This window comes from Eleutherodactylus coqui, chromosome 8, assembly GCF_035609145.1.
Source record: "Eleutherodactylus coqui strain aEleCoq1 chromosome 8, aEleCoq1.hap1, whole genome shotgun sequence".
Taxonomy (NCBI): domain Eukaryota; kingdom Metazoa; phylum Chordata; class Amphibia; order Anura; family Eleutherodactylidae; genus Eleutherodactylus; species Eleutherodactylus coqui.
This window is the reverse complement of record NC_089844.1, coordinates 23940690-23966108: the sequence shown is the minus strand read 5'-3', so window position 1 is coordinate 23966108 and position 25419 is coordinate 23940690. Positions and strand designations below refer to the sequence as shown.

At 48.8% G+C, this 25419-nt stretch overlaps 1 protein-coding gene across 1 annotated transcript in view; it reads right to left on the bottom strand.

The window, feature by feature from the left end:
- Positions 1 to 2931: 2931 nt before the first annotated feature.
- Positions 2932 to 25419, bottom strand: part of ADCY5 (adenylate cyclase 5) — a 118169-nt gene continuing 95681 nt past the window's right edge. The window contains exons 9-21 of the mRNA XM_066575318.1: positions 25226 to 25248; positions 20488 to 20632; positions 19985 to 20082; positions 17872 to 17959; positions 15066 to 15182; positions 14017 to 14181; positions 13747 to 13922; positions 12984 to 13010; positions 9010 to 9142; positions 7456 to 7719; positions 6866 to 7070; positions 5881 to 6005; positions 2932 to 5801 (exon numbers count right to left, since the gene is read on the bottom strand). Of these exons, the coding sequence (XP_066431415.1) occupies positions 5673 to 5801; positions 5881 to 6005; positions 6866 to 7070; positions 7456 to 7719; positions 9010 to 9142; positions 12984 to 13010; positions 13747 to 13922; positions 14017 to 14181; positions 15066 to 15182; positions 17872 to 17959; positions 19985 to 20082; positions 20488 to 20632; positions 25226 to 25248 (1695 nt within the window). The 3' untranslated portion in view covers positions 2932 to 5672. The remainder of the gene's footprint in view (positions 5802 to 5880; positions 6006 to 6865; positions 7071 to 7455; positions 7720 to 9009; positions 9143 to 12983; positions 13011 to 13746; positions 13923 to 14016; positions 14182 to 15065; positions 15183 to 17871; positions 17960 to 19984; positions 20083 to 20487; positions 20633 to 25225; positions 25249 to 25419) is intronic.

Below are 25419 nucleotides of genomic sequence, written 5' to 3'. Positions count from 1 at the left end.
GGAGCTGTATAATTAGTCGTCGTATGCTGTGGTGACCTTTCAATGTTCTGGTTTGCAGCAGTGAAAGGGTTAATAGGTTGGGGCGCGGGCAGGAGGCTTATTGAATTTGGGAGCAAATACACTAATACAAGATATCCATCAGGACTATATTAGAAAGCAGACCGGATATATTGCGACTGAGGGCACATCAACGTTTCATTCAGTAAATAAGACTTGAGGCTTCTTTCCCTCGCTTTCACAGTCGGCCGATATACGCTGTGATCTGATGCGTTGGATTCCAGTGATTCGGGTCACATGGCCGTATTCCTGTGACGTAAAAACGCCCGGCCGGCCAATATAGCGCCGGGTGTTTTTAACATCGGGCGCAAAAGATAGTCCTGGAACTATCTTTTGGGCCGCAATACGTCGGCCGCTCCTATGGGAGCCAATGACTGCGACCGGAGGAGGGAGGGGGGAGTTCAGCGGCCACGCTGCTAAACTTCCTCCCTTTTCTCTTCGGCGCTAGGCTCTGCCCCCTCCCTGCCCCTTGTCCACAGCCAGCAATGTGTTGAGGCAGGGCGGTGCCCTTCCCCATTGCAATCTGCTGGAGGGGGAGGGAAGGGGAAACTGTAACGGCATGGCTGCCTCGGCGCATATGCGCCAAGACCCATGCCGTCTGAACAGGCGCACAAACGTTTGACTTGTGCGCCCGTTCACCAGTGTTAAGTCTCACATTGTAACGTATATCGTCCGGCCGTGAAAATGGGAATAATTTAACCCCGTATTCAGCGTGTTTATTCCCCAGGATTTATGCGTGAATGGGAAGTGTGAGACTTGATTGCACAGATAAGACCCCCATCAACAGTAATTCAGGGACCATAAACTTTCACTCCTTTATCAGTGTTTAGCTAAAAATGTCAGTGTACCTCTTGTAGCATTTCTAGCGTGCCCAACCCCCCCCCCCCCCCCCAACAGTAATTTAGGGACCATAAAACTTTCACTCCGCTATCAGTGCCTAGACAAAAAAAAGTTTGTTTGCTGTTGCAGCATTCCTTTTAAGTGTGAACCAATCACATCCATATCTGTGCCTTGTCATAAGTATGTATGTTATAAGTGTGTATAAATATGCATGCCTCTTCAGATATATTCCATTAAGCCTGAAGAAGTACCCTGCGTTGGTTCGGAAGCTCGCTATTATTACATCATGTATTTTTGTTAGCCAGTAAAAGGTATCATATCTACAAGATTACGTGTTTCTCTTGCTGAGAACAATCACATTTTGCTCTACTGACTAACACGGTACCAGATATTTGTTTTCAATGAGCCTTAAAGAGTGCTACATGGTTGTGCTCCGTATCGCGTATCTCTTGTAGTTGTTACCTACCTGGCCGTCCACAGGAATCCACGCGCCTCCAGCTGACGAGATTCCTGGATGACCGCGGGGTGCCGTGGCTGGCTGCACGCCTTCGTGTACACACACGTACGTACGTACACACACGTACGCACGCACACACACGTACGCACGCACACACGTACGCACACGCACGCACACACATGCGCACACACACGCACACACACAAACAAGTATATGGAGGTAGGTTAGTTTTACCTTGGTTTCTCCTCAGATGGTCATGTGATGTTGATTCTGCCCAGCTCAGACCTACCTGGGGTTATGGATTCAGTCACTAGTCAACTTCTCCGTTTATGCTCTGCTATTACATGAACCTGCCACAGAAACTATGCATGGCATGGAAGTGGCTGCAATACATAGAGGAGACCTCCAGAGTGTGACAGGCAATCAGGGGGGGGGCAAGGATGGAAAGGTCTGTTTGCGCTGGAGTGGCCCTTTAAGGTTCAGTCGTATTCAAGAGGTAAAGCTGATTTGTATCCGTCATATTCCAGGGTGAATGTTCTGTCCTCCTAGACGTATGTCGGGGTGAAGTTTTGGTTATATCAGTTGTGTGCCGGGGTGAAGGGTCAGTCATATGGTGGTGGTGGGGTTTGGCCATATCCGTTATCATTTCTGTGGGAAGGTCCAGTCACATTGGGAAGGTTTGGTTGTATCAGCCATGTACCGGTCATGTACCAGGATGAAGGTTTGATTGTATTCCAGGGGTACAGTGCAGATGAATGCCAGCTTGTAGGTTCTGACACAACCAGACCTTCACACGATACTGTACAGGTCGTATGCCGCTTTAGCCTGATCACCCATGATCCAGGGAGACTGTTCAGTCGTAACAGTTATGATGCCACGGGGAGGTTTGGTTATATCGGTCGTATTACAGGGTAGACGTTCGGTCATAGCAGTCGTCTACTGTGGTGAACGGTTGGTCGTAGGGGTTGTATGCCAATGTGGAGGTTTGGTCAGATCTCTCAGGAGTACCGGCCGAACCTGTGGTGAAGGTCCGGTCATCTTATAAGTCAGCCCTTTATATTGCTGCTGCAACCTCGACCTAAAGAATCAGCATTTCATCCGCAGACGCCTCGGTCTGACAACGTGTAGTCGGAGGTCGCACGGTGCTGCGGCTCTAATTTTGGTTCTGTGGATGAAATCTGTGGCCTTAGCAGGAGACTATCCGGACCTTGGGAGGGATAACCTGAAGTTCTGGTAACTCCAGTCACAACCCACATTACATTGTGTAGACCAGGAGTTGCGTCATGTCTTCTCCAGTCAGACCATTCTGTTCACTCTTAGCCTACTGCACCGCTCACTGCTGCCCCCTGCTGCTGGTTTTGTACACTGAATGATCTGCTGCAGTGCAGTTTTACACTACACAATGCTGACAGTTTCCAGGAGGGGGTGAGCAGAATTGTGAATGCAGCTCTGGAACGAGCTGGAGTATAAATGGTTATGCCTATATATCGTCCGGTCACCAGTGGTTGGTTAGGGCCTCTGAGGAATAGAAGGGCCGCCCCTCCCCCGTGCATCAAATAATCCACGCTGAAACCAGTAAAACAGCATTTAATGTAGATGTTTAAATAGTTTCCATGGGAAATCAACGCTGCACCAAATGACCAACAAAAGACGTCGCCAATGTAGGTGAGGCCCGCGAGCACAGTGCGGAGGTTACAGGACGCGGGGGAGGGGACTGCGTTTACCAAAATGTGCGTGGCGCAGATGGAAGCATTTAACGGAGTGTTGATAAAAGTGAGAGATAAATCATACAACGAAGGTACCGGAAACCTATAGATATATGGACGGGTATCTTACACGGAAAGACCCGGCAGCTTCCTAGGAAGACCATATACAGCCCGTGCCGCGACGGCACCCCTTCACTGCCAGAAAACCTGCAGCCCGCTGCCAGCGCGATGACGAAGGCTGCACCATCCTGAGAGAAGGAGCTGGATGGACGCCGGTATCACAGCAGCGGAACCGCTGCGCGTCACGACGCTCCCTGTAAACCCGGGTACCATCCGGCCGACCAGGACAACGGTCAGTTGCTTCTTTCTGTACGTTGCATAACTGTGAATGCGGTTTCTAAGGCCACTTTCACGCGGTGCAATCGGACAGAATTTCGGTGTGGATTCCGCCTCTTAACCCCGTAAGGACGCGGCTTTTCTTTTTTTCCTCCGCAGTTTAAAAAAAACTTTTATGTATCCGTCTTCGTCGTTGTCTGCAAGATGTTGTATTTCTCAGTGGCGCTATTTAATGCCCCGTATACTGGCTGACGCCGCTCTAAGTGCAGCGCGGGGGGTTGTTTTTACAACGTACACTCTGGAGTCTGTATTGGTATCACTTTGGAGTACATACAATTTTTTTGATCTTTTTATTATTTTTTTTTCTTGGAGACTGCGTGACCTAAAGCGCCATTCCAAAATTGTATTATTTTTTTTTTTGTTACGACGTTCACCATGGGGGATAAATAATGCGTAACTTTGATAGATCGGACTTTTATGGATGCAGCAATACCAAATGTGTTTTTGGATTTTATTTCTTTTTTTTTTTAATATAAATACGGGAAAAGGCTTTTTTTTAAATTAAAAAAACTTGTTACCTCTTTTTTTTAAAAACATATTTTTCCTTTACTTATTTTTTTTTAAGGAAACTTGACCTTGCAATCGTTTGATTGCCCATACAGTATCATGTAATACCATAGCATTACATTATACATGAGCTGACCAACTTCGGAAGGCCCCCGCATCCCATGGCAACCAATCGGAACATTTACATGCCGCTGTCAGAATTGACTGTGGTACTTAAAGGGTCACAGCCGCGATCAGTGTGAGCGATGATCATGGCTGTTACAGGCGGGTTTTGGCTGTCAAACCCCCGAACCTCCAGGATGCAACTATACATCATGGACCATTAAGGGGTTAAAATACGTCGCAGAAATCCACGGCTAAGCTGCGGATTTAGCCCTGTGAAGAGATGAAATCTGCATACAGAATTTCCAAAGCGAGTCTGTCACATCTTTGCATGCAGCGCTTACAACGCAATTCTGCGCTGCTTTTGCGCTACATCCATGCGCAAATCGGCTGCAGAAAAATGTGCATTCAAGATGCTGATTTAATTTGCAGTTTTTAGTGGCGGAATCCATGCTGGAAAATCTGTCAGATTTAGGTTGGGCCGCCCTTAAACTGTACCAATAGTAAATGTGAGTAAACGCCAATGTTTTTGAAGCCCGCTGTGTTTTCGGTATCTGTGGCGCTTTTCCCCACTAACCGATAAGAGGGGAAACGCAACAGAAAAAATTATGGTTAAATCCAGCGGCAAAAACCACGAGTACCAAACGAGCCAAACTCAACGTGGCGCCCGTGATTTTGCAGCGCCCTTCTGCGCCGACGCTGGGCGCGTGCCATTAGGTTGATGCAATTGCATTGCTTACAGTTTGTCTTTGCTCCCCACATACAATCGGACATAATGGCCGTTGCGCCCCGTTTCGCAGCATCCGGGCGGCGCGTACGTTCTGTATATTGCGCCACTAGTGAAACTGCCGGGTCTGTATCCAGAGAAAGGTGAGGAGATGAAAGCGACGGGTACTGTACAGGTGCGTATTCGCGGTGTGCTCAGTGACGCGGCGTCAGCCTTTGTATAGAATTTACAAAATATAGAATCTGTGGTTTGTTTTTCTCGATCTCCACGCTAAAATATTACAAAATAAAATTACAAAAAGGTGCAGATCTTACGGCGAGTCGGGGGGCTCCGTCCTAAAGTGAACCTGTCACCGCCGCAGGGGAGGAGGCCGCTGTGCCACAGGGGGGTAGGATTTTTTCCTTGACTCTCAGCTACGGGGAACGGATTCACTTTAAGTTACATGGAACCAGAATCTTCCCCCGCTGCATTAATAAATACGGAGGTACCAGCTTTCTGCCCGCATCCTCATCCAGATTTGGTAGGAAGAAAAAAATCCCGTAAACTGAGGTCTGGTGGTCACTCTGGTCTGGTCACAAGGAAAAGGCCACAGGGGGGTTCTGATACGTTTCGGTCCCTTACTAGTACAATGCCGTTGGTCTGGTACCTTAATACATTCCTTCCTTCATAGAGGAAATCAATGAGTCAATAAATACGTCTGTCCCGCTCGTCTCCCCTGCTCAGGAGTTCGTACGTTCGTGAGCGATATCTTTGGTCAAACACCCGTCGGCCCGCCGGAGCTCCTGGTTCATGTGGCTGCTGGCAGCCGTGTCGGCTCCTCGCCGGTGGGTGTGTTGGACATGTATCAGTGCACGGTGGTAGCTGAGCTTCTCCCGTATCGCTAACTGCTAGAGGGTCCTTCATTTAGAAAATAGGTGGTCATCTCCCCTTTGCCTTTCACTTTGACCACCCCCCGGCACTCCAGCGAGTAATTGCAGGCGGCCAGGACCTGCTGGAGATCAGCCGTCACCTGCAATGTAAGAGCAGCACTTAGCAAAGGGGCAGAAAGGACCCAAACCTCACATGTATGATCCTGAGCGTCAGCCCACCTGAATCCGCTCCGGGACTCCAGTGCTGTCCATGCGGCTCGCCACGTTCACGGTGTTCCCCCAAATATCGTACTGCGGTTTACGAGCTCCTATAACACCAGCGACCACGGGTCCGATGTTCAGTCCTGAGAAACGACATGAAATATAAAGCTTCATATGACGTCTTTCACAATCTCTGCACGTTCGCTAACGGTGCCGGTTACAATCTGTATATGTTGCCTAGTGGCGGCAGTTCTAGGCCCCCCACATTATCAGTGGGTGCCGGCTATGGTCTCCACATTATCTAGGACTGCTGACTATGTTCCCCACATATTGCCTAGTGACGCCCGCTATAAACCCCACACGTTATATAATGGCCGCAGATATAGTTCCCCCAATATCTACTGATGCCGGCTATAGTCCCCACGTTATCTACTAGTGCTGGCTATAGTGCTCCCATATTGCCTAGTCGCACCACCTATAGTCCCCATACATTACCTAGTGGCATTGACTGGTATCCACACTGCATCCAGTGGCGGCTATAGTTCCCAAATGTTCCCTAGTGGAGCTGCATATAGTCCGCACTTGATCTACTGGTGTTGGCTATAGTCCCCACATGTTGCCTAGTGGCACCGACTATAATCCCTACACATTAACTAGTCCCCACCCTTTATCTAGCAGCGCCAGCTATAGCCCCCACAGCTTATTATGAAACGACTGGTCCCCACACATTTCGTAGCAGCCCTGGCTATAGTCCCCACCCGTTATTTGCCAGCGCCAGCTATGTACTACTGCAGATGTTACACCCTTCAAATCCGAAAATTTAGTGCTTCAATCCCAGTTTCTCTCCTTCCCCCTCAGTTTTAGTCCGCTTTCACACAAACCTACTATGTATGTATTTTTGTGCTCCCTTTACAGCTGAGTGTTCTGGCCGGACCATGAGGCTACCGACCCTACAGATTAGTTTTTAGTATACGCTCCCCTCCCCCGCTGTACATTCACCCACCAATCTTCATCTGGAAGTTGTTGAATGAATGCTCGTTGATGTATTTCATTTGATCCATCAGTCTCATCGCATAATCCGCCAGCGCCTTGATGTGCGACTTCCCGACCTTGTCGTAAGTTGTATCGTTCAGTCCTGAAGCCGCCATATAGGTGCTACCAATCGTCTTGATCTTCTCCAGCTGCCGAAACTCGTCCTCGCTGATGATCTGTGAAGAAGTGGAGATCAGTGATCGATTACACAGAACAGCCATGGGGTTCGTACTCTGCTGCAATGCATCGTAGGAGATGTAGTGTGCACACCATATAGCTGCCCCTGTTATGGCTGAGGACGGGGCAAATGAAGAACCTATATAAAGCAGGGTCAGCCCTGCAGGGGTGTGTCTCCATAAGCGGGGGTGTGTCTGAGATCTATAGCTGCAGCTCTAGATGTGAGCCGTGAGTGGGAGGGACCAATGATGCTGATTCTCAGACCACTCCGCTCACATGCATTAAACGCTCTTCCATGATCCAGATACATGCAGAGAATTTGCATCTTGAAGTCACAGAACCTTCAATATAAAGTATCGCCTTTTTAGCGCAAACCTCCCTCACCTCATCGAAGTCAGCGATGATCTCGTTGAGGAGCCGCAGGCACTCCACACCCTCATTGTTGGCCTCAAGTTCCACATAGAATTCGGAGAAGTTGCTGATGGAAGCGAACATGACGGCCACACACTCGCAGGACTGGTAATACAGCTCGTCGTTACGCCTCTCCCGCGCCAAGAAGTGCGCCGCCACATCCTTGGGGAGGATGTTGTGCAGGAGACGGCGGTTGTAGGCCTGTAGCTCCTCCATCTCTTCCTTCTCTTCAGTCGCCTGGAAGACAAGAGTAACAATATAATGAGAATAATGATACCTACGATGCAAAATACCGAGGAGCAGGATGGCGCCGCTCCTCTCAGGAGCACCGCCGCTCGTGTCTGATGTAGTCCACTAATGTAGGCGTCTCCCCTACAGATTCCGCTCTGGTCTGAAGACTTTCTCACTCTGTTCTTTATACACTGATGTGCCAGAAGTCCTGGGATAGCGGTGTGCGAATTAATGATTACATGGCGCTCAAGAGCGCCCCCACCTGTAGAAGCTGTGAAAGGTTATTTTGTGAGCGAGGGTGAACACCAGACAGCGCACTCATGGCAAGGTGATATGAATTATCGGAGTTGGACCGAGGCGTCAGACGGATGGGAAGTTCCATTTACGAAATTGTGCGGGCATTTAACATTCCTCGATCCTCAGTGTCACATCTGTACCGGGAATAAGTAATAGAAGGCGTTACTACCCGCACCGGTCGCCCGCAGGTGCTTAATGATCGCGAACGTCAGCGTCTGGCTGGAATTATCTGTGCGAACAGACAAGCGACTCCAGAAGAAACCACATTCATTACAGGAGCCCCACATGCAGTTCCCACCGGTCAGCGCAGTGTTCTTTAGCTTCCGTGGGATATGGGAGTAGAAGACCACCAGATACCTGCGTTATCCCCACGACACCGGACACAGCGCCAAACCCCAGTTATCAACAAGGTGCTGTGCAGGCTGGTGGTGGTTCATACCGGTGTGGGGTTCTTATGGCATAGGTTGAGCCCGCTGTTCACCCCAAACACATTATTGACTGATGCCTGCTGCGTTTCACTGCTTGGTGCCCAGTTATAGCCCTTCATGGACTTCATGTCCCCCACAATGCAATGATGGGATAACTCAGCAGGATAATGCATCGGGCCCAGGTTGTCGAGAACTGGTTGGAGGAGCCTTCTGGAGAGTTCCTATGAACGGTGGGGCCGGGATGTTCATCCAACATGAGCCGAGTCCAGCATTTATGGGATGTCTTGAGGAGTCCATTCACACTGGAGATCCTTTCCCTACAAATACCCTGGAGCTGTGTGGGGCATCCAGACGGCTCAACATCCCTCCAGTTGTCTTCTGACCACTTGTGGAATCGATGCCCTGTCCAGCTGCTGCACTTCACCGGGCTAGAGGTGTCCTACATGATATTAGCTCCTGTCCCATGACTTGTGGCACATAAATATATACACAGACACAAGAGCGGTGCTCAGGTGTGTGAATCAGTGCAGACAGGTAACATGTGAGCCCAAACCCGAGATCCCTCCTATACCTGAAGCTTCCATAGAAAGTCCAGCCTGGCGGTGGATTCCACCTGCTGGGCGTGGAGGTAGAGCGCCAGCACGAAGACGCTGATGATCACTGGGGTGGCAATCTTCAGGGTGACTCTGGGAACACTGTCTGTGCTGTGAAGACAAAAGGATAGACGTGATCTGGGGTGCTGCCCTCCGCTGGGGTCACAGGCAGTAAAGGTGCCCTCTGGAACTATAACACCAGGGGTGACATGAACATCCCCCTCAGGGCAGGGGGCGAGATGACTGCCTTATAGCAAACTCACAATATCATTCTTGTTTACAGCAAGAGACTAAAAATCTGTTTTGTGCACTGCTGAAGGTTTGTTACAATGTATCAGTGCAGGCAACGTATCAGGCTGGAGTCCAAGTTACAGTAGATTTTATAGACTGGATACATTGATAACCCAAACAGATCTAAATTGTTTCACAGCTGGACTTTTTGTTACAATCTGTACATACAAATTAAAATCTCCATTCACTGACAGCAAGCAGTGATCTTCAAACTGATGAACTGAAACACGCAATCTATTAGGAAACTGTAGAACTGTTAATTGGGTGGAGATTGAGCTTTCTGTATGGGACCCTGAACCATCTCTACATGAGGTCAAGCACTGGAGCGCGACCAGTTTTCACTTACTCCACACTAAGGACATTGAGGCTTGTGGCGGTGAGAACCACGGAAGCTGCAGTTATACCACAGAGGGGTTTGCATGGAATATAAGTATGTAAGGCTATAAAGAGACCTATTTCCATCCAGTTCAGCCTACTATCCTGCAATATTGATCCAGAGGACGGCAACCCCACCCCCGCCCAATGAGGTAGAAGCCAATTTTCCTAACTTTAGGGGGGAAAACATCCCTTCCCGCTCTAATCTGGCAATCAGAACAGTCCCCGGATCACCGACCCCTTTAAGGAATCCGTGATATAACGTAATATTATTACACCCCAGGCCCCTCTTGTACTCTTTTAGTGAGTTCCCTATCACCACATCCTCAGGCAGAGAGTTCCACAGTCTCACTGCTCTTACAGTAAAGAACCCCCTTCTATGTTGGTGATGAAACCCTCTTTCCAGTAGATTTAGCGGATGCCCCTTATTACAGTCCTGGGTATAATAGATGATGGGAGAGATCTCTGTATTGTCCCCTGATATATTATACATAGTTATTAGAGCGCCCCCTTGTTACAGTGCTGGGTATAATAAAGGATGGGAGAGATCTCTGTACTGACCCTGGATATATTTATACATAGTTATTAGAGCGCCCCCTTGTTACAGTTCTGGGTAGAATAGATAATGGGAAAGAATTGTCCAATTGCCCACTGTCCAATGAATTGTCCTCTGATATATTATTGTCATTAGGTCGCCCCTCAGCCATCTTTTTTCTAAACGAAATAACCCCAATTTTGATGACCTATCTGGGTATTGTAGTCCACCCCTTCCATTCATTAGTTGCCGTCTTTGTACCCACTCAAGCTCTGATATGTCCTTCTTGATTATCGCTGCCTAAAACTGTCCACAATATTCCATGTGTGGTCTGACCAGTGACTTGTGAATGTTCTCGTCATGTGCCCCTAGACCTCCTCTGATGCCCCCATGATCATATTTGCCTTCCCAGCAGCTTCCTGACACTGGTTGCTCCAGTTAACCCTTTCCAATCCAATTTGTATCCTGGTTTTCCTAGGGGGCTTACTCTTTTTCGTCCGTTATACAATGGAGCTATCTGCTGGCTAAAGCCAGTACTGCATGAAGTGACACGTTGTATAGGCTCCAACAGCACAGAGGCTGGCAATATACAGTCAGAGAACCCCGACGGATGTCTTCAAACATCGGAGCTGTACAGCCTTAAATCATAAGGTCTTTAGACGTCAGACAGTGGATTGGAAAGGGTTAAGTGTAGAGTTAACTAAACAATAGTTTTTAGATTACTGGTAAAACAGCAGGATGGTTCAGGCGGGGTTCAAATGGGGCGAAAATCTCGTGGAATGACTGCAGCAGGACTGCACGGAAATACTGCGAGATTTCCACAGCAGAAAAGCAGCTTCAAAAGTCGCGCCATTCGGCACGGGTTTTGAAGCGGCTTCACCGTCTGCATTCCGCTGCGGCCATCTCTCGCCATGGAGAGGAGAGATGGCCACAGCAGAGACGGCGATAAAATTGGCGTGCCGCGGCATGTCAGTTCCAGCGTGGCTTGGCCGGAAGGGCTTCTCCACAGTGTGTGGATGAGATTTTTGCAAATCTTGCGCACTTTGCTGCTTTATCCCGGGATAAAAATGGCTGTCGGAATTTACACGCAGAAAGCCTGCACGGAAGCTCCGTGACAATACCGCCCCGTGTGACCCAATACCGCCCCGTGTGACCCCAGCCTTAGTGTTCATCCACATCACAGCTGCCTGTGAAATGCAGCCCAATAAACGCAGAGAGATACACGATCGTTACATTCTAACTAGAGGAGCAGAGACCCCCGCATCTCTTGTAGTTTACACTTCATGTAACAATGACTATATAATATATAAGATACACCGTCCCACCCAAAGTAATGGGACCCCCCAGTAAGAAACAGACGTAGTGTTTATTTCTGTATGTTAATACTTAGTGTGGCTTCCTTGGCGCTAATGACATTGGATATTCTCCGTGGTGGACTTTCTACAAACGTCTGTTACAATGCAGCTGCTATTTCCCTCAATTCCTCCTTCAAATGTCTAGTGTTCTCTCAAAGAAGATGAACACTGTTCATTTTTTTCTGACCCAATGATGTAGTTAATAGATGTTCAGGTGCGGACTCTGTGCGGACCAGTCCAAACGTAAAACCGCATTGGATTTGTGACAAGGCGCGTTGTCTCGTTGGAAGTATGGCCGACCATTCCCAGAGTATTACCACATTGTCGTCAGCACATTATTGTCTAGAATGTCATGGTTCTTGTCACTACAACCAACGGACCAAGACCATGCCACGTAACACATCTCCAGACCATAAAAGAACTTCCACCATATTTAGCTGTTGGCTCAACACACTCCGATACCTGCATCTGATGTGAAGATAGACAAGTGTGATTCGTCACTGTAAAGAATGTTCTTCCATTGCTCAACTGTGCAATGCTGACCCTCCTTGCACTACTGTAGATGTGCCAATGCATCTTCTTTGAGAGAAGTCAGCAGACATTTGCAGGATGAATAGTGGGAAATACCAGCTGAAGTGTATCAGACATTAGTAGAAAGTACACCATGGAGAGTATCTGATGTCATTAGGGCCAAAGGAGCCCAACTAAGTATTAACATATGGAAATAAATACCACTTGTGATTCTTGCTCAGGTGTTCAATTACTTTTGGTAGGATGGTGAATAATAATGATCTAACATATAATATGTAAAGCTACATTCACACCATTATAGAACTGGAAAAACGCAATCCCTTCCTTATTGGAAACCTGTCATGACTTTTGAGCCCCATAAACTACGTTTTGGGGCTAAAAGCTCTAGGAATGGGGTTTCTGGTGAGCCGTGTTTTATACTTATGGGGCGCCCTCTTCCTGTGCTGTGCCCCCCAAAGTCGGCATGTGCCAGCAGCATAACTGTTTTCACTCTGCTTGCGCTCTCTCCCATTCATCTCTATGGGAGAGCGCACCCACAGAGCAGACTGAAAAAAGTCACATTGCAGGCGCGCACAGATTTTGGGGGAACACAACACAGGAACACCCTGTTCAGTGAGCCCCATAATGTTGTTTAAAGGGAACCAATCATGACCTTTGAGACCCTAAAGGATCCTTCCTATGGCAGAATCAAATGGACCCCATTGACTGTAATGGGGTCCATCCAACTTCCTTTACACCAGATTGTTGCATTATTTTATTCAGGACTTTCTGCCGGCTCTGCGCTGAAAGCTCCGATGCAGATATAATGATGGATGATGATGATGATATATAATACAAGATATAACAAGAAGTGCAGCTTTCTTACCAGTTCATTGTGGAGTTGGATAATTCACTGGAAGACAAAAGCAGAATGTAATAAGTCTGAGGAAAGTCATGCTGATGATCAACCTGCAGAGCCACATTACCAACACTAGATGGCGCTGTTCTCCAGGATATGTTGGGTCACCTGTCATAATGTCATACAAGGAGCGCACATCTCCGGGTACCTCATATGACTTATCTATCTATCGGATCGTTCCTGCGCCTGTCCTATCCATCTGAACGAACCCAACCAGATGTACGGATGGATAGGACAGGCGCAGGAACGATCTGATGATACCGAACAAATCTCCCGTGAGTGAAAACCACCTAACAGCTTAGTGGAGCTCCTACTATGACTTACAGTCTCTAGTGTAAAGACGACACTTCCCAGCATGCAAATCTTCACTTCAAGCTCTGGGCAGACCCTGACCAAGCAGCGAATGCTGGGGGATTTCAGCTCTGGAGTAAAAAATAATGTCCAGTATTTGAATAGTGACTGCAAAATGCAGATAATTGTTTCTCTAAACTATAAGGCTTGCTCAAACGTGACGTTTTTTCTTGCGTTTTCGAACCGCAGCAAAAAAAAAAAAAACACGCATTAAAAGACATGCTTTTCTGCATTTTGTTTTTTTGCTGCGGTTCAAAAAGCATGCAGACACCCTTACACATGAGTTATATATAATCTAGCGTGTTCTGGATGTAGCGGTCGACCCTTACCCACCTAATTTATGTCACATAACCTGAAAAAGCACCTGCGTTTTACTCACATCCCATTGGCTGCCACAAGCAGATCTGCGTTGTCGAAGAGCGCCACCTGTGGGATTTCCACAATCATGACGTAGACAAAGTTGATGATCAGCATCAGAATGAGCTTCCCGATGCTGCTGATCTGGAGAAAGACGGAGCAGGCGAGGAGGCTCAGCAGGATGCAGGCGGTGAAGTACTGCCAGGAGGAAGAGCCAGCAAACAGTCACTGAAATTGATGTCTTGTCTCTTTAAGACCCCCCCACATAGCACTAGTAGGGAACACGTCTTACCTCCGGGAAATTGCAGTTGGGGGCCGGGTCTCCACAGAATCCGCTCTCGGTGGACAGGCTGTAGTTAAAGACGGAATTCCTGACCAGACACGGGGTCACGCTATTCAGAGGGACGTCGTACTCGGCAGCGAGGCACGTCCTCAGGTCTGTAGTGCTGCACAGGAACTGCAGGAGGAGGGATAGCACAGGTTATGTAGGGACATGGGAATGAGGAATGCAGCTCTGGATGTAACTGGAGTATAAGACATGGTATACCAGCAGAATTGTGAGTGCAGCTCTGGATGTAACTGGAGTATAAGACATGGTATACCAGCAGAATTGTGAGTGCAGCTCTGGATATAACTGAAGTATAAGGCATGGTATAACATTAGAATTATGACTGCAACCCTCGATGAGACTGGAATATAAGACATAATATAAAAGCAGAGCAGTGAGTGCAGCTCTGGATGTAATTAGAGAATAAGACATGATATAAGAGCACTGTGACTGCTGCTTTGGGTGTGACTGAAGCAGGACATGATATAAGAGTAGCATTGTGAATGCAGCTGTGTAGTGACTGGAGTGTAATCCATATAACAGGAGACTGTGCCTGCAGCTCTGGATGTGACTGAAGTATAAGGCATGGTGTAGGAGAATAGTGAGTGCAGCTCTGGATGTGATTAGAGTACAAGACTTGAAATAAGAGCACTGTGACTGCAGCTCTGGATGTCACTGGAGTATAAGACATGGTATAACAGCAGAACAGTGAGTACAGACTTGAATGTGACAGCAGTACAAGATATAATATAAGAGCAGCATTGTGACTACAGCTCTGCATGCGATTGGAGCAAAAGACACAATGTTACAGTAGAATTGTGATGGTTGCTTTGGGTGTGACTGGAGTCTAGCAGGATATAAGAGCTGATTGTTACTGCAGCTCTTGATGTGACTGGAGTAGAGGATTTAAAAATTTCCATTATAAGTAGATTTAAGCTGTAAAATACACAGAGCGTCTGCAGCGTCCTGACCCACTGTGACGGATCCTCCCCGGTGTCATCGGCCATTCTTACCATGTTAATAAATGAAGAGAGGAAGACGAGGATTATGGAGAAGATTCCCACCGCTGTGCTGTTTATCCGAGACTGCACAATCTTTTTAGATAAAGTCTGGAGTGGAGATGGAAAGAGCTGCAGATGAGAAACAAGGAGGTTATATGGAGGCCTGCACCACAGCTAACCATCTAGTGATGTCAGTGGTTGTTACAGTGTGTCACCGCAGGCAGGCCTCTGGGCAGGGCTGGACTCCAGGCTGAGAGCTCTTGCCGGCACTGATACATTGTATCAGCAGTGACATTGCTTCGGTAAGGCAGGAAGCAGCTCACTTCTCCTACTTCTGTCCTGCACATTGATTTTGGGGTTGTCGTCTTGTACAGAACTGCAGAAATCAGCCTTAAAAATGGTTTATTGAAAATCACATATATAATAAAAACCTTTAAAAAACAGAACATGAAGGAAATGCAGCATCAACCGGGAAATCCATCACCGCCGGTCACACATGCAAGACGTTCCTAACGAAATTCCCGCTCATATGAGCTGCAATAGGCGCAACCAAGCTCAATGTCATGCACATAATAAAGTGTTACCACGTGATCGAGCATCCGGAAATCCCTGCACCCCGACATGCACGTTTTGGATGAAGCTAGGGGTGAAATGTGCGTGCCGGGTGCAGGGATTTTCGGACCCACGGTCACGTGGTAACACTTTATTATGTGTATGGCATTGAGCTTGGTTGCGCCTATTGCAGCTTATATGAGCAGTAATTTCGTTAGGAACGTCTTGCATGTGTGACCGGCGGTGATGGATTTCCATCTTGATGCTGCATCTCCTTCATGTTCTGTTTTTTTAATGGTTTTTATTATATATGTGATTAGTCTTGGATATTGATAGATATGTGGGGACTGACATTTTCTGTGGGATTGGAGTTGTCTTTCTATACAATACAGTAAATCTATGGAGACATGAAGGGTGCAGAATATATGGGACAAGCCATTGTCTATGCAGACGTTACGGACGTGGACTATATGGAACAAGATGCCATCATCTGTGGAGACGCAACCCAGGATGAGCGGGGACTCGTGACACTGCAGGACTATCCACCCCTGAGACAGAGAAAAGGAACATCTCCTGCCCAAAGCTCTAGACATTTTCTCTAATTGTAGAAAGTTTCCATCTGAACCTCAGAATATTTTGTACCCCTCGCGTCTCCATAGATGACGGCCTGTCCCATATGTTCAGAGTCCCTTGCGTCTCCACAGATGACGGCCTGTCCCATATATTCAAAATCCCTCGCGTCTCCACAGATGAAGGCCTGTCCCATATATTCAGAGTCCCTCGCGTCTCCATAGATGACGGCCTGTCCCATATATTCAGAGTCCCTCGCGTCTCCATAGATGACGGCCTGTCCCATATATTCAGAGTCCCTCGCGTCTCCATAGATGACGGCCTGTCCCATATGTTCAGAGTCCCTCGCGTCTCCACAGATGACGGTCTGTCCCATATATTCAAAATCCCTCGCATCTCCACAGATGAAGGCTTGTCCCATATATTCAGAGTCCCTCGCGTTTCCATAGATGAAGGCCTGTCCCATATATTCAGAGTCCCTCGCGTCTCCACAGATGACGGCCTGTCCCATATATTCAGAGTCCCTCGCGTCTCCACAGATGACGGCCTGTCCCATATATTCAGAGTCCCTCGCGTCTCCACAGATGACGGCCTGTCCCATATATTCAGAGTCCCTCGCGTCTCCACAGATGACGGCCTGTTCCATATATTCAGAGTCCCTCACGTCTCCACAGATGACGGCCTGTCCCATATATTCAGAGTCCCTCGCGTCTCTATAGATGACGTCTTATCCCATATATTCTGTGCCCCTCATGTCTCCACAAACGGCGTCTAATCCCATATATTCCATGCCTCTCATGCCTCTATAGGCGGCTTGACCCATATATTCCGCCCCTTTCATGTCTTCATAGATGGCGTCCTGTCCCATATATTCTGCTCCTCTAATGTTACCACAGATGAATTGTCCTAAATATTCCCCGTCCCTCTAGCCTCCATAGACAATGGCTTGTTCCGTGTATTCTGAGCCCCTCACATCACCATATACGACGGCTTGTCCCATATATTCTGCGTCCCTGACATCTCCACAGACAGGGTCTCGTCCCATATATTCCGCGCCTCCCACGCCGCCAAAGCGGACTTGTCCTGTATATTCTGCACCCCGGACGTCTCAGTAGACAGCAGCCTGTTCCATATACTCTGCACCCCTTCCATAGATGGCGGCTTGTTCCATATATTCCATGCCCAGCGGCCGCCCTTTGTCTGTGACCGCAGAGGGATAACGTTATTACATGTCGCTTCTGGTCAGAACGCAGCTTATTTATTGGGTAATGAATCTCAATTTTCTTCATATAAACATTAAATGTCGCTCAGACGGGAGGATATAAATGACGGCGACATAAAATGATAATCAAATGACCAAGGGAACAAAAACGAAAACCAAAGCAGAGCGCGAGGCGGCGGGGGAAGGGTAATGAGGCCAGAGCCAGGATGCTTCTGGCTCACACAGGGCTGTCTGCAATGGATACAACTGTAACACATTATCTGCTGTGAAAAGTATTAGATAACGGAATGGCAATATTTCCATTCACTGACAACAAGCAGGGATCTAAAACGTTGAGGAGTTAAAACGCAAAGTCTATTAGTGAGCTGCAGAACTTTCCATTGCATGGTGATGAAGCTTTATTTAGAGAAGGTTATACTGGCCCTTTAATGGTCAGCCCTCAGGTAGGTTCCTGTCCATGTGACGAGCACTCACCTTGATACAGGAGTAGATCAGGGAGATGCTCAGCACGATGAGAAGGACGAGGAAGCAGGCGAGATAGAAGCCCAACATGAAGGTGGAGCTGCAACCACAGAGATGGGCGTTATAGCAGGCCAGCAGTGCAGACCCACCGGCCCCCTAAACTACAGTCCCTGGGTGCGCCCTGAGATAACACTTGAGGCCCACTGACCCCCAGACTACAGCGCCCCTGTACACCCTGAGACAACACTAGAGACCCACTGGTCACCAAGACTACAGTTCCCCTGTGCACCCCGATACAACAGTGCAGAACCACCTGCCCCCAGACAGCAGACCACCAGTGCACCCTGAAACACCACAGCAGACCCACCGGCCCCCCAAACTACAGTCCCCAGGTGCACCCCAAGACAACACTGCAAACTCAGTGGATCCCAGACTATAATTCCTGGGTGCCCCCTTAGACAACACTAGAGACCCACCGGTCACCAACACGACAGTCCCCTGATGCACCCTGAGATTACACCGGAGATCCACAAACCCCCAGACTACAGATCCCCTGAGACAACAGTGCAGACCCACCGGCTCCTCAGATTACAGTCCTGTGATGCACCCTTAGACGACACTAGAGGCACAGCGGTCACCAAGACTACAGTTCCCTGATGTACTGCGATACAATACTGCAGACCCACCGGACCCCAGACTACAGTTACCCCAAGATAACACTGGAGACCCACCGAACCCCCAGACTACACTGCAAACCCACAGGCCCTCCGGACTATAGCCCCCCAGTGCACACCAAGACAACACTGGAGACCCATCGGCCCCTAAGAGTATAGCCCCCGGGTGCAGTCTAAGGCTGGGGTTACACAGGACGGAATTCCAGCGGAATTCTCACGGAACGGTCGCACCGAAAAACCATGAGGATTCCGCTGGAAAGCGCAGCTTCAAAACCTGCGGCCTTCAGCCACCGGTTTTGGAGCGGTTTCGCTGTTGGCATTCTGCTGCGACTTTCTCTCCCCACAGAAAGGAGAGAGGCCGCTGCGGAAAAGAGCAAAGAATTGACATGCTGCGGAGTTGAATTCCGCACCGCATGTCAGTTTTCGTGCGGCTTGGCCGCAGCGTGTGGACGAGATTTTTGTAAAATCTCGCCCACTTTGCTGGCGAATCCCGGGATTAGGAGTCGTGGGCAGAATTGCCGTGCGGACTTTCCACATTCCGCCCCGTGTGAACCGAGTCTTAGACTCCTTTTACACAGAGCGATAAATTGTTCGCATGAGCGAAGAATGACAGATTTATGCAGGCAGAATAATCATTGGCAATCGTGTTCACATATCGTTCAGACATTCATGTTCAGTGTTACAGGGAATGACTAAACGATCGCTGTTCACACGCAACAACATGGGAATGCGCAAAAGATTATTTTTATGCCTGCGTTAAATAAACGACGAATGAGAAGCAAAAGAATTGCCGTTTGTAGTTCAATATTGGCCATGTTCACACTGAACGATATCATTCAAATCCACACAATGCAATGATTTTTTTAAAAGGGCCCTAAGATATCACTGCAGACCCATCGGCCCCCCCAGACTACAGCCCACCCGTGCACCTTGACACAACACTACAGACCCTACAGACCCACCAGACCCTTAAACTACAGTCCTCTGGTACACCCCCAAAACACTACTGAGAGTCACCAGCCCCCAGACTACAGTACCCTGGTACACCCCAAGACAATACTAGAGACCCTCCGGCCCCCAGACTACAGCCCCTGGGTACAGCAGCCTAAATCAGCATAAAGAGTGAATAGCCCTGCAGCAATCTGTACTGGTCATGTGATGGGCACAGTAGTGCACCGCCCGTTACAGTGCAGTGATCAGAGTGGTCTTGTATTGCGCCCAGTGATGGAGGCTGTATGATGAGAGAATGTGATGGGTGATAAATGTTGGGTGATGGAAGTCGGAGCACTTGTGTGTCCATTACGTGATCAGAACAGATTTGCATCCGCTTGAAGTAAACAATGAGGGATCCTATTTAAGAACAGCAAGCAGAGATCTTGACAATTATAAATTGTAAACTTTCCCCCTCTAAATACTCTGCGCTGCTCTCAGCCGATGACCAATATACTCACTGCGGTACGATGATGATCTGCACGAAGCAGATGAAGAGGAAGACGATAAACGCGCATGCAACATACGCTCCGAACCGATCGTCCACCTGTTTGGAATACTGCAAAGAAAAGAAAGAATCAGAGGGATAGAGCGCAAGCTCTGCGGTTCCACCTGTTATTTCAACTCCATTTCAATGGATGCGATGGAACTACAAGTCTCAGCACACCACCCTTCCCTTTAGCAGTCGGGAATCTCCTAGAGAACCACACATAAAACTGCATAAAGGTCTCATCTAAGAGCTACAGAACATGACGCTCAGAGCTACAGACTGATACAGAGCTCCAGACCCTCCGCGCTGCGTTCACAGACCCACCTCTAACGTAACATACATCCGCTGCTGCAACACTGAGGATCTTAATAAGTGACACAATTGGGTTAACCGCGACAGATATGACATCGGTGATATACGGACATGAGGGGGAGGCCAGAGTCCATACACTACACCGCAGGACGATACAATCACCTTCTTCTCCAGGTCGGGTTCACGGAAAGTCAGCAGAATTTTACGGACGTGTTCTGAGCGCAGGCGGTCAATACTCCGAGCGTCAATGGCGCGACCCAAGAATTCATCCACTTCATCCTCAGGGTTCATGTTCTCCTGGATGCTCCTAAGAGGAAAATAAGGGGTTAATACATACGGAGAAGAAATCATCTCCTATTCTGTATTCGCACGCAAGATATTGGTGGAAACCGTTTAGGGTATATTCACACCGCGTAATCCGTGCCGACTGGCGAATCCGCATCCAATTACATTCAATAGGAATCCGCACTGTTGTCCACACGGAGCAGATTTTTTCAGCATTTTCTTGCAAATCCGTGTGCAGATAAAACGAAGCGACGTCTTATTTCCTGCTGCGGATTCTGTGTCTTGAGACTTCCACATATGGATTTGCCCATTTAAAAAAGGCTAAGGACGCCTGCACACGGGCGATTTGCATTGCGGAATCCGGAGCGGGCGTCCGCCTCTGGATTCCGAAGCCAATACTGCCCATAACACGCATAGAAAAACGCTTTTTCCTCCGCTGGAGTGGAAATTAATTGCAATTTTTTTCCGCTCGCGGAGGAAACAAAAAATGTCATAGCATGTTCTATTTTTGCGCGGATGGCTTCCATTAAAGCAGGAGTTCAAAAAGAAAATTTGTACGGCGCATGCCCAACGGCGAGCCGTGTGATTATCCACAGTACGGGATGAAAAAAAAAGAGCAGATATGCGCAGACGCCGCTACTGCTAGGGCCGGATTTTGCTGCGGGATTCCACATGTAGAATCCGACCCGCCCGTGTGCAAGCGACCTAAGTCCACATGCAGAATCGCAGCCAATTATCTGCATCGCTGAGGATTTCTGCGGCAGTTTTTAGAGGCAAAATATATGTGGAAAAATCCGTATTGGATTCCGCCGTCTGCACCCGCCCGTTAGTGCCAGCGCACTAGAAAACGCAGGCGATTCCTGGCCTACATCTGGTCATAGGTAGGTTTAAAATGACTAGTCTGTCACCCAGGAGCTCTGCCTGCATGGGGCAGTAGAGAAACGGCGCATATGCGGGCGCAGTCAGTGCAATATTCCGTAGTGTTAAAAAAATCTGCATCAAAATGGGCCTCATGTCCGCGAGGAAAATCAGGCCCGCGCCGATTTCTGCTGCGGATGCACCATAATTGTCTTTTTTTTCCAATGCGGGAGATATGAGCTCTATGACTTCCCGCACGCGTGATCCGCACTAAAATGGAGTATGTCGGGTTTTTTTTTCCCGCACGTGAAATCCGCAAATCCCCTAAAATACCATCCGCGGTTATTTAATTAACCGCGGATGGTCACTGCTTTCCAATGGGATGCAGATTTGGGTTTTTTTTAACGTGCGGATTTGCTAAATACAAGTTGCCCGTGGACACGAGGCCTCAGGGTACGTTCACACCGTGGAATTCATTTCGGAATTTTCCATGTGAATTCCGCCTCTAACAACCACGCAAAAATCTGTGGCTTTCTATCGCTTTTTTTAGGCACAGATCTGAACACAGATTTAGCCTGTAAACAGGCAAAATCCACATCGCAGTTCCGCCTACAGATCGCTCATTGACCGTGCAAAATCCCAGTGTGGATGAGCGCTAAAAAACGTGGCAGAAAGCTGTGGATTCAGAGCCACGTGAACAGAACCGCAGATCTGCTTGTCAGACGTGAAGATTTTCATGGGGGTCCGCTGTATGATGGAGAATATTACGGTACGTGTGAAAGTGCGCTTACAGACATACTTGCTCCAATCCATCTCTAGGGGCTCATTCACACAAACGGATTAGGTTTTGGTCAGTAAATATGCTTCGTATTTAATGCAGATTTGGACATTCTTGTGTTTTTGGCATCTCTAATGCATATTTAATACAGACCAAAATAGGACATTCTGCGCTTTTTTTGATACATGCAAATAAGCATGTGAAAAACGTGTGTCTTAATACCCCAATGCAAATCAATGGGGATTCTGCACTCTATATTAAGCGTGTAAAGAATACGCACGGAATACAGAATCTAAATACACCCCTGCGAGTGAACTCTTAAAAAGATGAAGCAACTTTATAATTAGTCTTAATTAAAAATCTCCTCCCGTTTTGTGTCTAGAGCTCCTGCCCAGAGTTATGTGTCTCCATGGTTACAGACTACAAGCAAGCCCTGTGTAGTCTGACCCTGCAGTTATGTGTTACTCCAACTTCTATTGTCTGAAGAGGGGGCAGGACGAGAGGAGGAACAGATCACTGAAGACCCCAGGCCGAGAGAAGACATTCTGGTGGAGGACATACCACATAGGACTGCAGTGGGGCCCTTTAGGTACAGGGGCCCATCATAACTCTAAAGAATGCAATGAGGGAGATGATGACATACTTATGGCCCCCACACTGCTCATGCACAGGAGCCGCAGGACTTATGGCCCCCGCACTGCTCATGTACAGGGGCCGCAGGACTTATGGCCCCCGCACTGCTCATGCACAGGGGCCGCAGGACTTATGGTCCCCCGCACTGCTCATGCACAGGGGCCGCAGTACTTATGGTCCCCGCACTGCTCATGCACAGGGGCTGCAGGACTTATGGCCCCCGCACTGCTCATGCACAGGGGCTGCAGGACTTATGGCCCCCGCACTGCTCATGCACAGGGGCTGCAGGACTTATGGCCTTCACACTGCTCATGCACAGGGGCCGCAGGATTTATGGCCTCCACACTGCTCATGCACATGGGCCGCAGGACTTATGGCCCCCGCACTGCTCATGCACAGGGGCCGCAGGACTTATGGCCCCTGTACTGCTCATGCACAGGGGCCGCAGGACTTATGGCCCCTGCACTGCTCATGCACAGGGGCCGCAGGACTTATGGCCCCTGCACTGCTCATGCACAGGGGCCGCAGGACTTATGGCCTCCGCACTGCTCATGCACAGGGGCCGCAGGACTTATGGCCCCCGCACTGCTCATGCACAGGGGCCGCAGGACTTATGGTCCCCGCACTGCTCATGCACAGGGGCTGCAGGACTTATGGCCCCCGCACTGCTCATGCACAGGGGCTGCAGGACTTATGGCCTTCACACTGCTCATGCACAGGGGCCGCAGGATTTATGGCCTCCACACTGCTCATGCACATGGGCCGCAGGACTTATGGCCCCCGCACTGCTCATGCACAGGGGCCGCAGGACTTATGGCCCCTGCACTGCTCATGCACAGGGGCCGCAGGACTTATGGCCCCTGCACTGCTCATGCACAGGGGCCGCAGGACTTATGGCCCCTGCACTGCTCATGCACAGGGGCCGCAGGACTTATGGCCCCTGCACTGCTCATGCACAGGGACCGCAGGACTTATGGCCCCTGCACTGCTCATGCACAGGGGCCGCAGGACTTATGGCCCCCGCACTGCTCATGCACAGGGGCCGCAGGACTTATGGCCCCCGCACTGCTCATGCACAGGAGCCGCAGGACTTATGGCCCCCGCACTGCTCATGCACAGGAGCCGCAGGACTTATGGCCCCCGCACTGCTCATGCACAGGGGCCGCAGGACTTATGGCCCCCGCACTGCTCATGCACAGGGGCCGCAGGACTTATGGCCCCCGCACTGCTCATCCACAGGGGCCGCAGGACTTATGGCCCCCGCACTGCTCATGCACAGGGGCCGCAGGACTTATGGCCCATAACGGTAATAAAGAGGTTCCTCTACGCTCCACGACGGCGCTGCCTTCTTTAAAGTATTGGCACCCTGTATCATGGATTTGCTGACATGATTGTCCTAGAACACGTCCACAGTTGTGGCTCATGAAGGGGTTAATAAGCGTGTTACCCATGTGTCTTACATTTCCAGGCTCCCGGAGGACAGAGAAGGTCATTTTTCCGAATATGGGATGAGCCAAAGACGTTTTACCCGTGAGAAAAGCTGCGTCCTCGGGGCCGAACAGAAGACACTATTATCCCTAGTAATACTCCTGTTTGTTTAACCAATGAACTGAGAAGTGAGAAAGGAAATCACAGCGACGACCCCAGCAGCAAGGACTACAAGTCCCAGCATAAACTGCACACAGTGAGGGGGTCAACAGTGTGATAACTGGGGGTCTCCAAAACCTTCACCGTTTCCAGGATCTCTGCTTACTATCAGGGAATAGAAATGTTCTTGTTTATGTCCAGAGTCTGTATACACTGCTGAGCGCATACATCTCACAGCGGTGGTTTTGTTACAATGTATCAATGTAGATAATCCTCTTTGAGGTAAACACATCAGTAACACAAAGCATTCTCCTGTCCTGATAGTTTGTTATAATGTATCAGTCTGGAGATCAGGATGTTTATATCACAGAGGATTGTCCGTTCACTGACAGCAAGCAGGAGGTGTTGAAATTGTGAGACAAAAATCAATAAGAAAGTTGCAGAACTGCCCCTCAGAGAATGATTAAGCATTATTTACACAGGACAACACTGGCTCTTTAAAAAGTCATCTGCCGTTCAGGAAACCCCTTAATGTGCATCGTTAATCTGCCGATGGCGCTACTGACGGAAATTGGGTTAAAACGCTTCAGTAATTGTAAAAGCCTCATAAGAGGACGGAGGTGATAATCCCAGAGCGGCTGCCAGATTCCAGGATTTACAGATTACAGAGAAATGGACACCAGAGATGCAGTAACCCGGCACCGCTGCCCCCCTCCCCTGTGTTTCGGATGGGTCACTTGTGATGTTTCTGTTACTTACTTGTCTTTTGGATCTTCAAATCCCTGGAAAATAGAAAAATACCTTCTATCAGAACCAGAGAATAGACAATAAAACTGCATGTAACGTGGACCGGGCACAACATGGAGGCGACAATGTCACAACTGCGTCCGGAGCGTCTGATATTATACGGCTGGAGGGAATGTATTGAGTGCGACTATAGGGGACCACAGGTC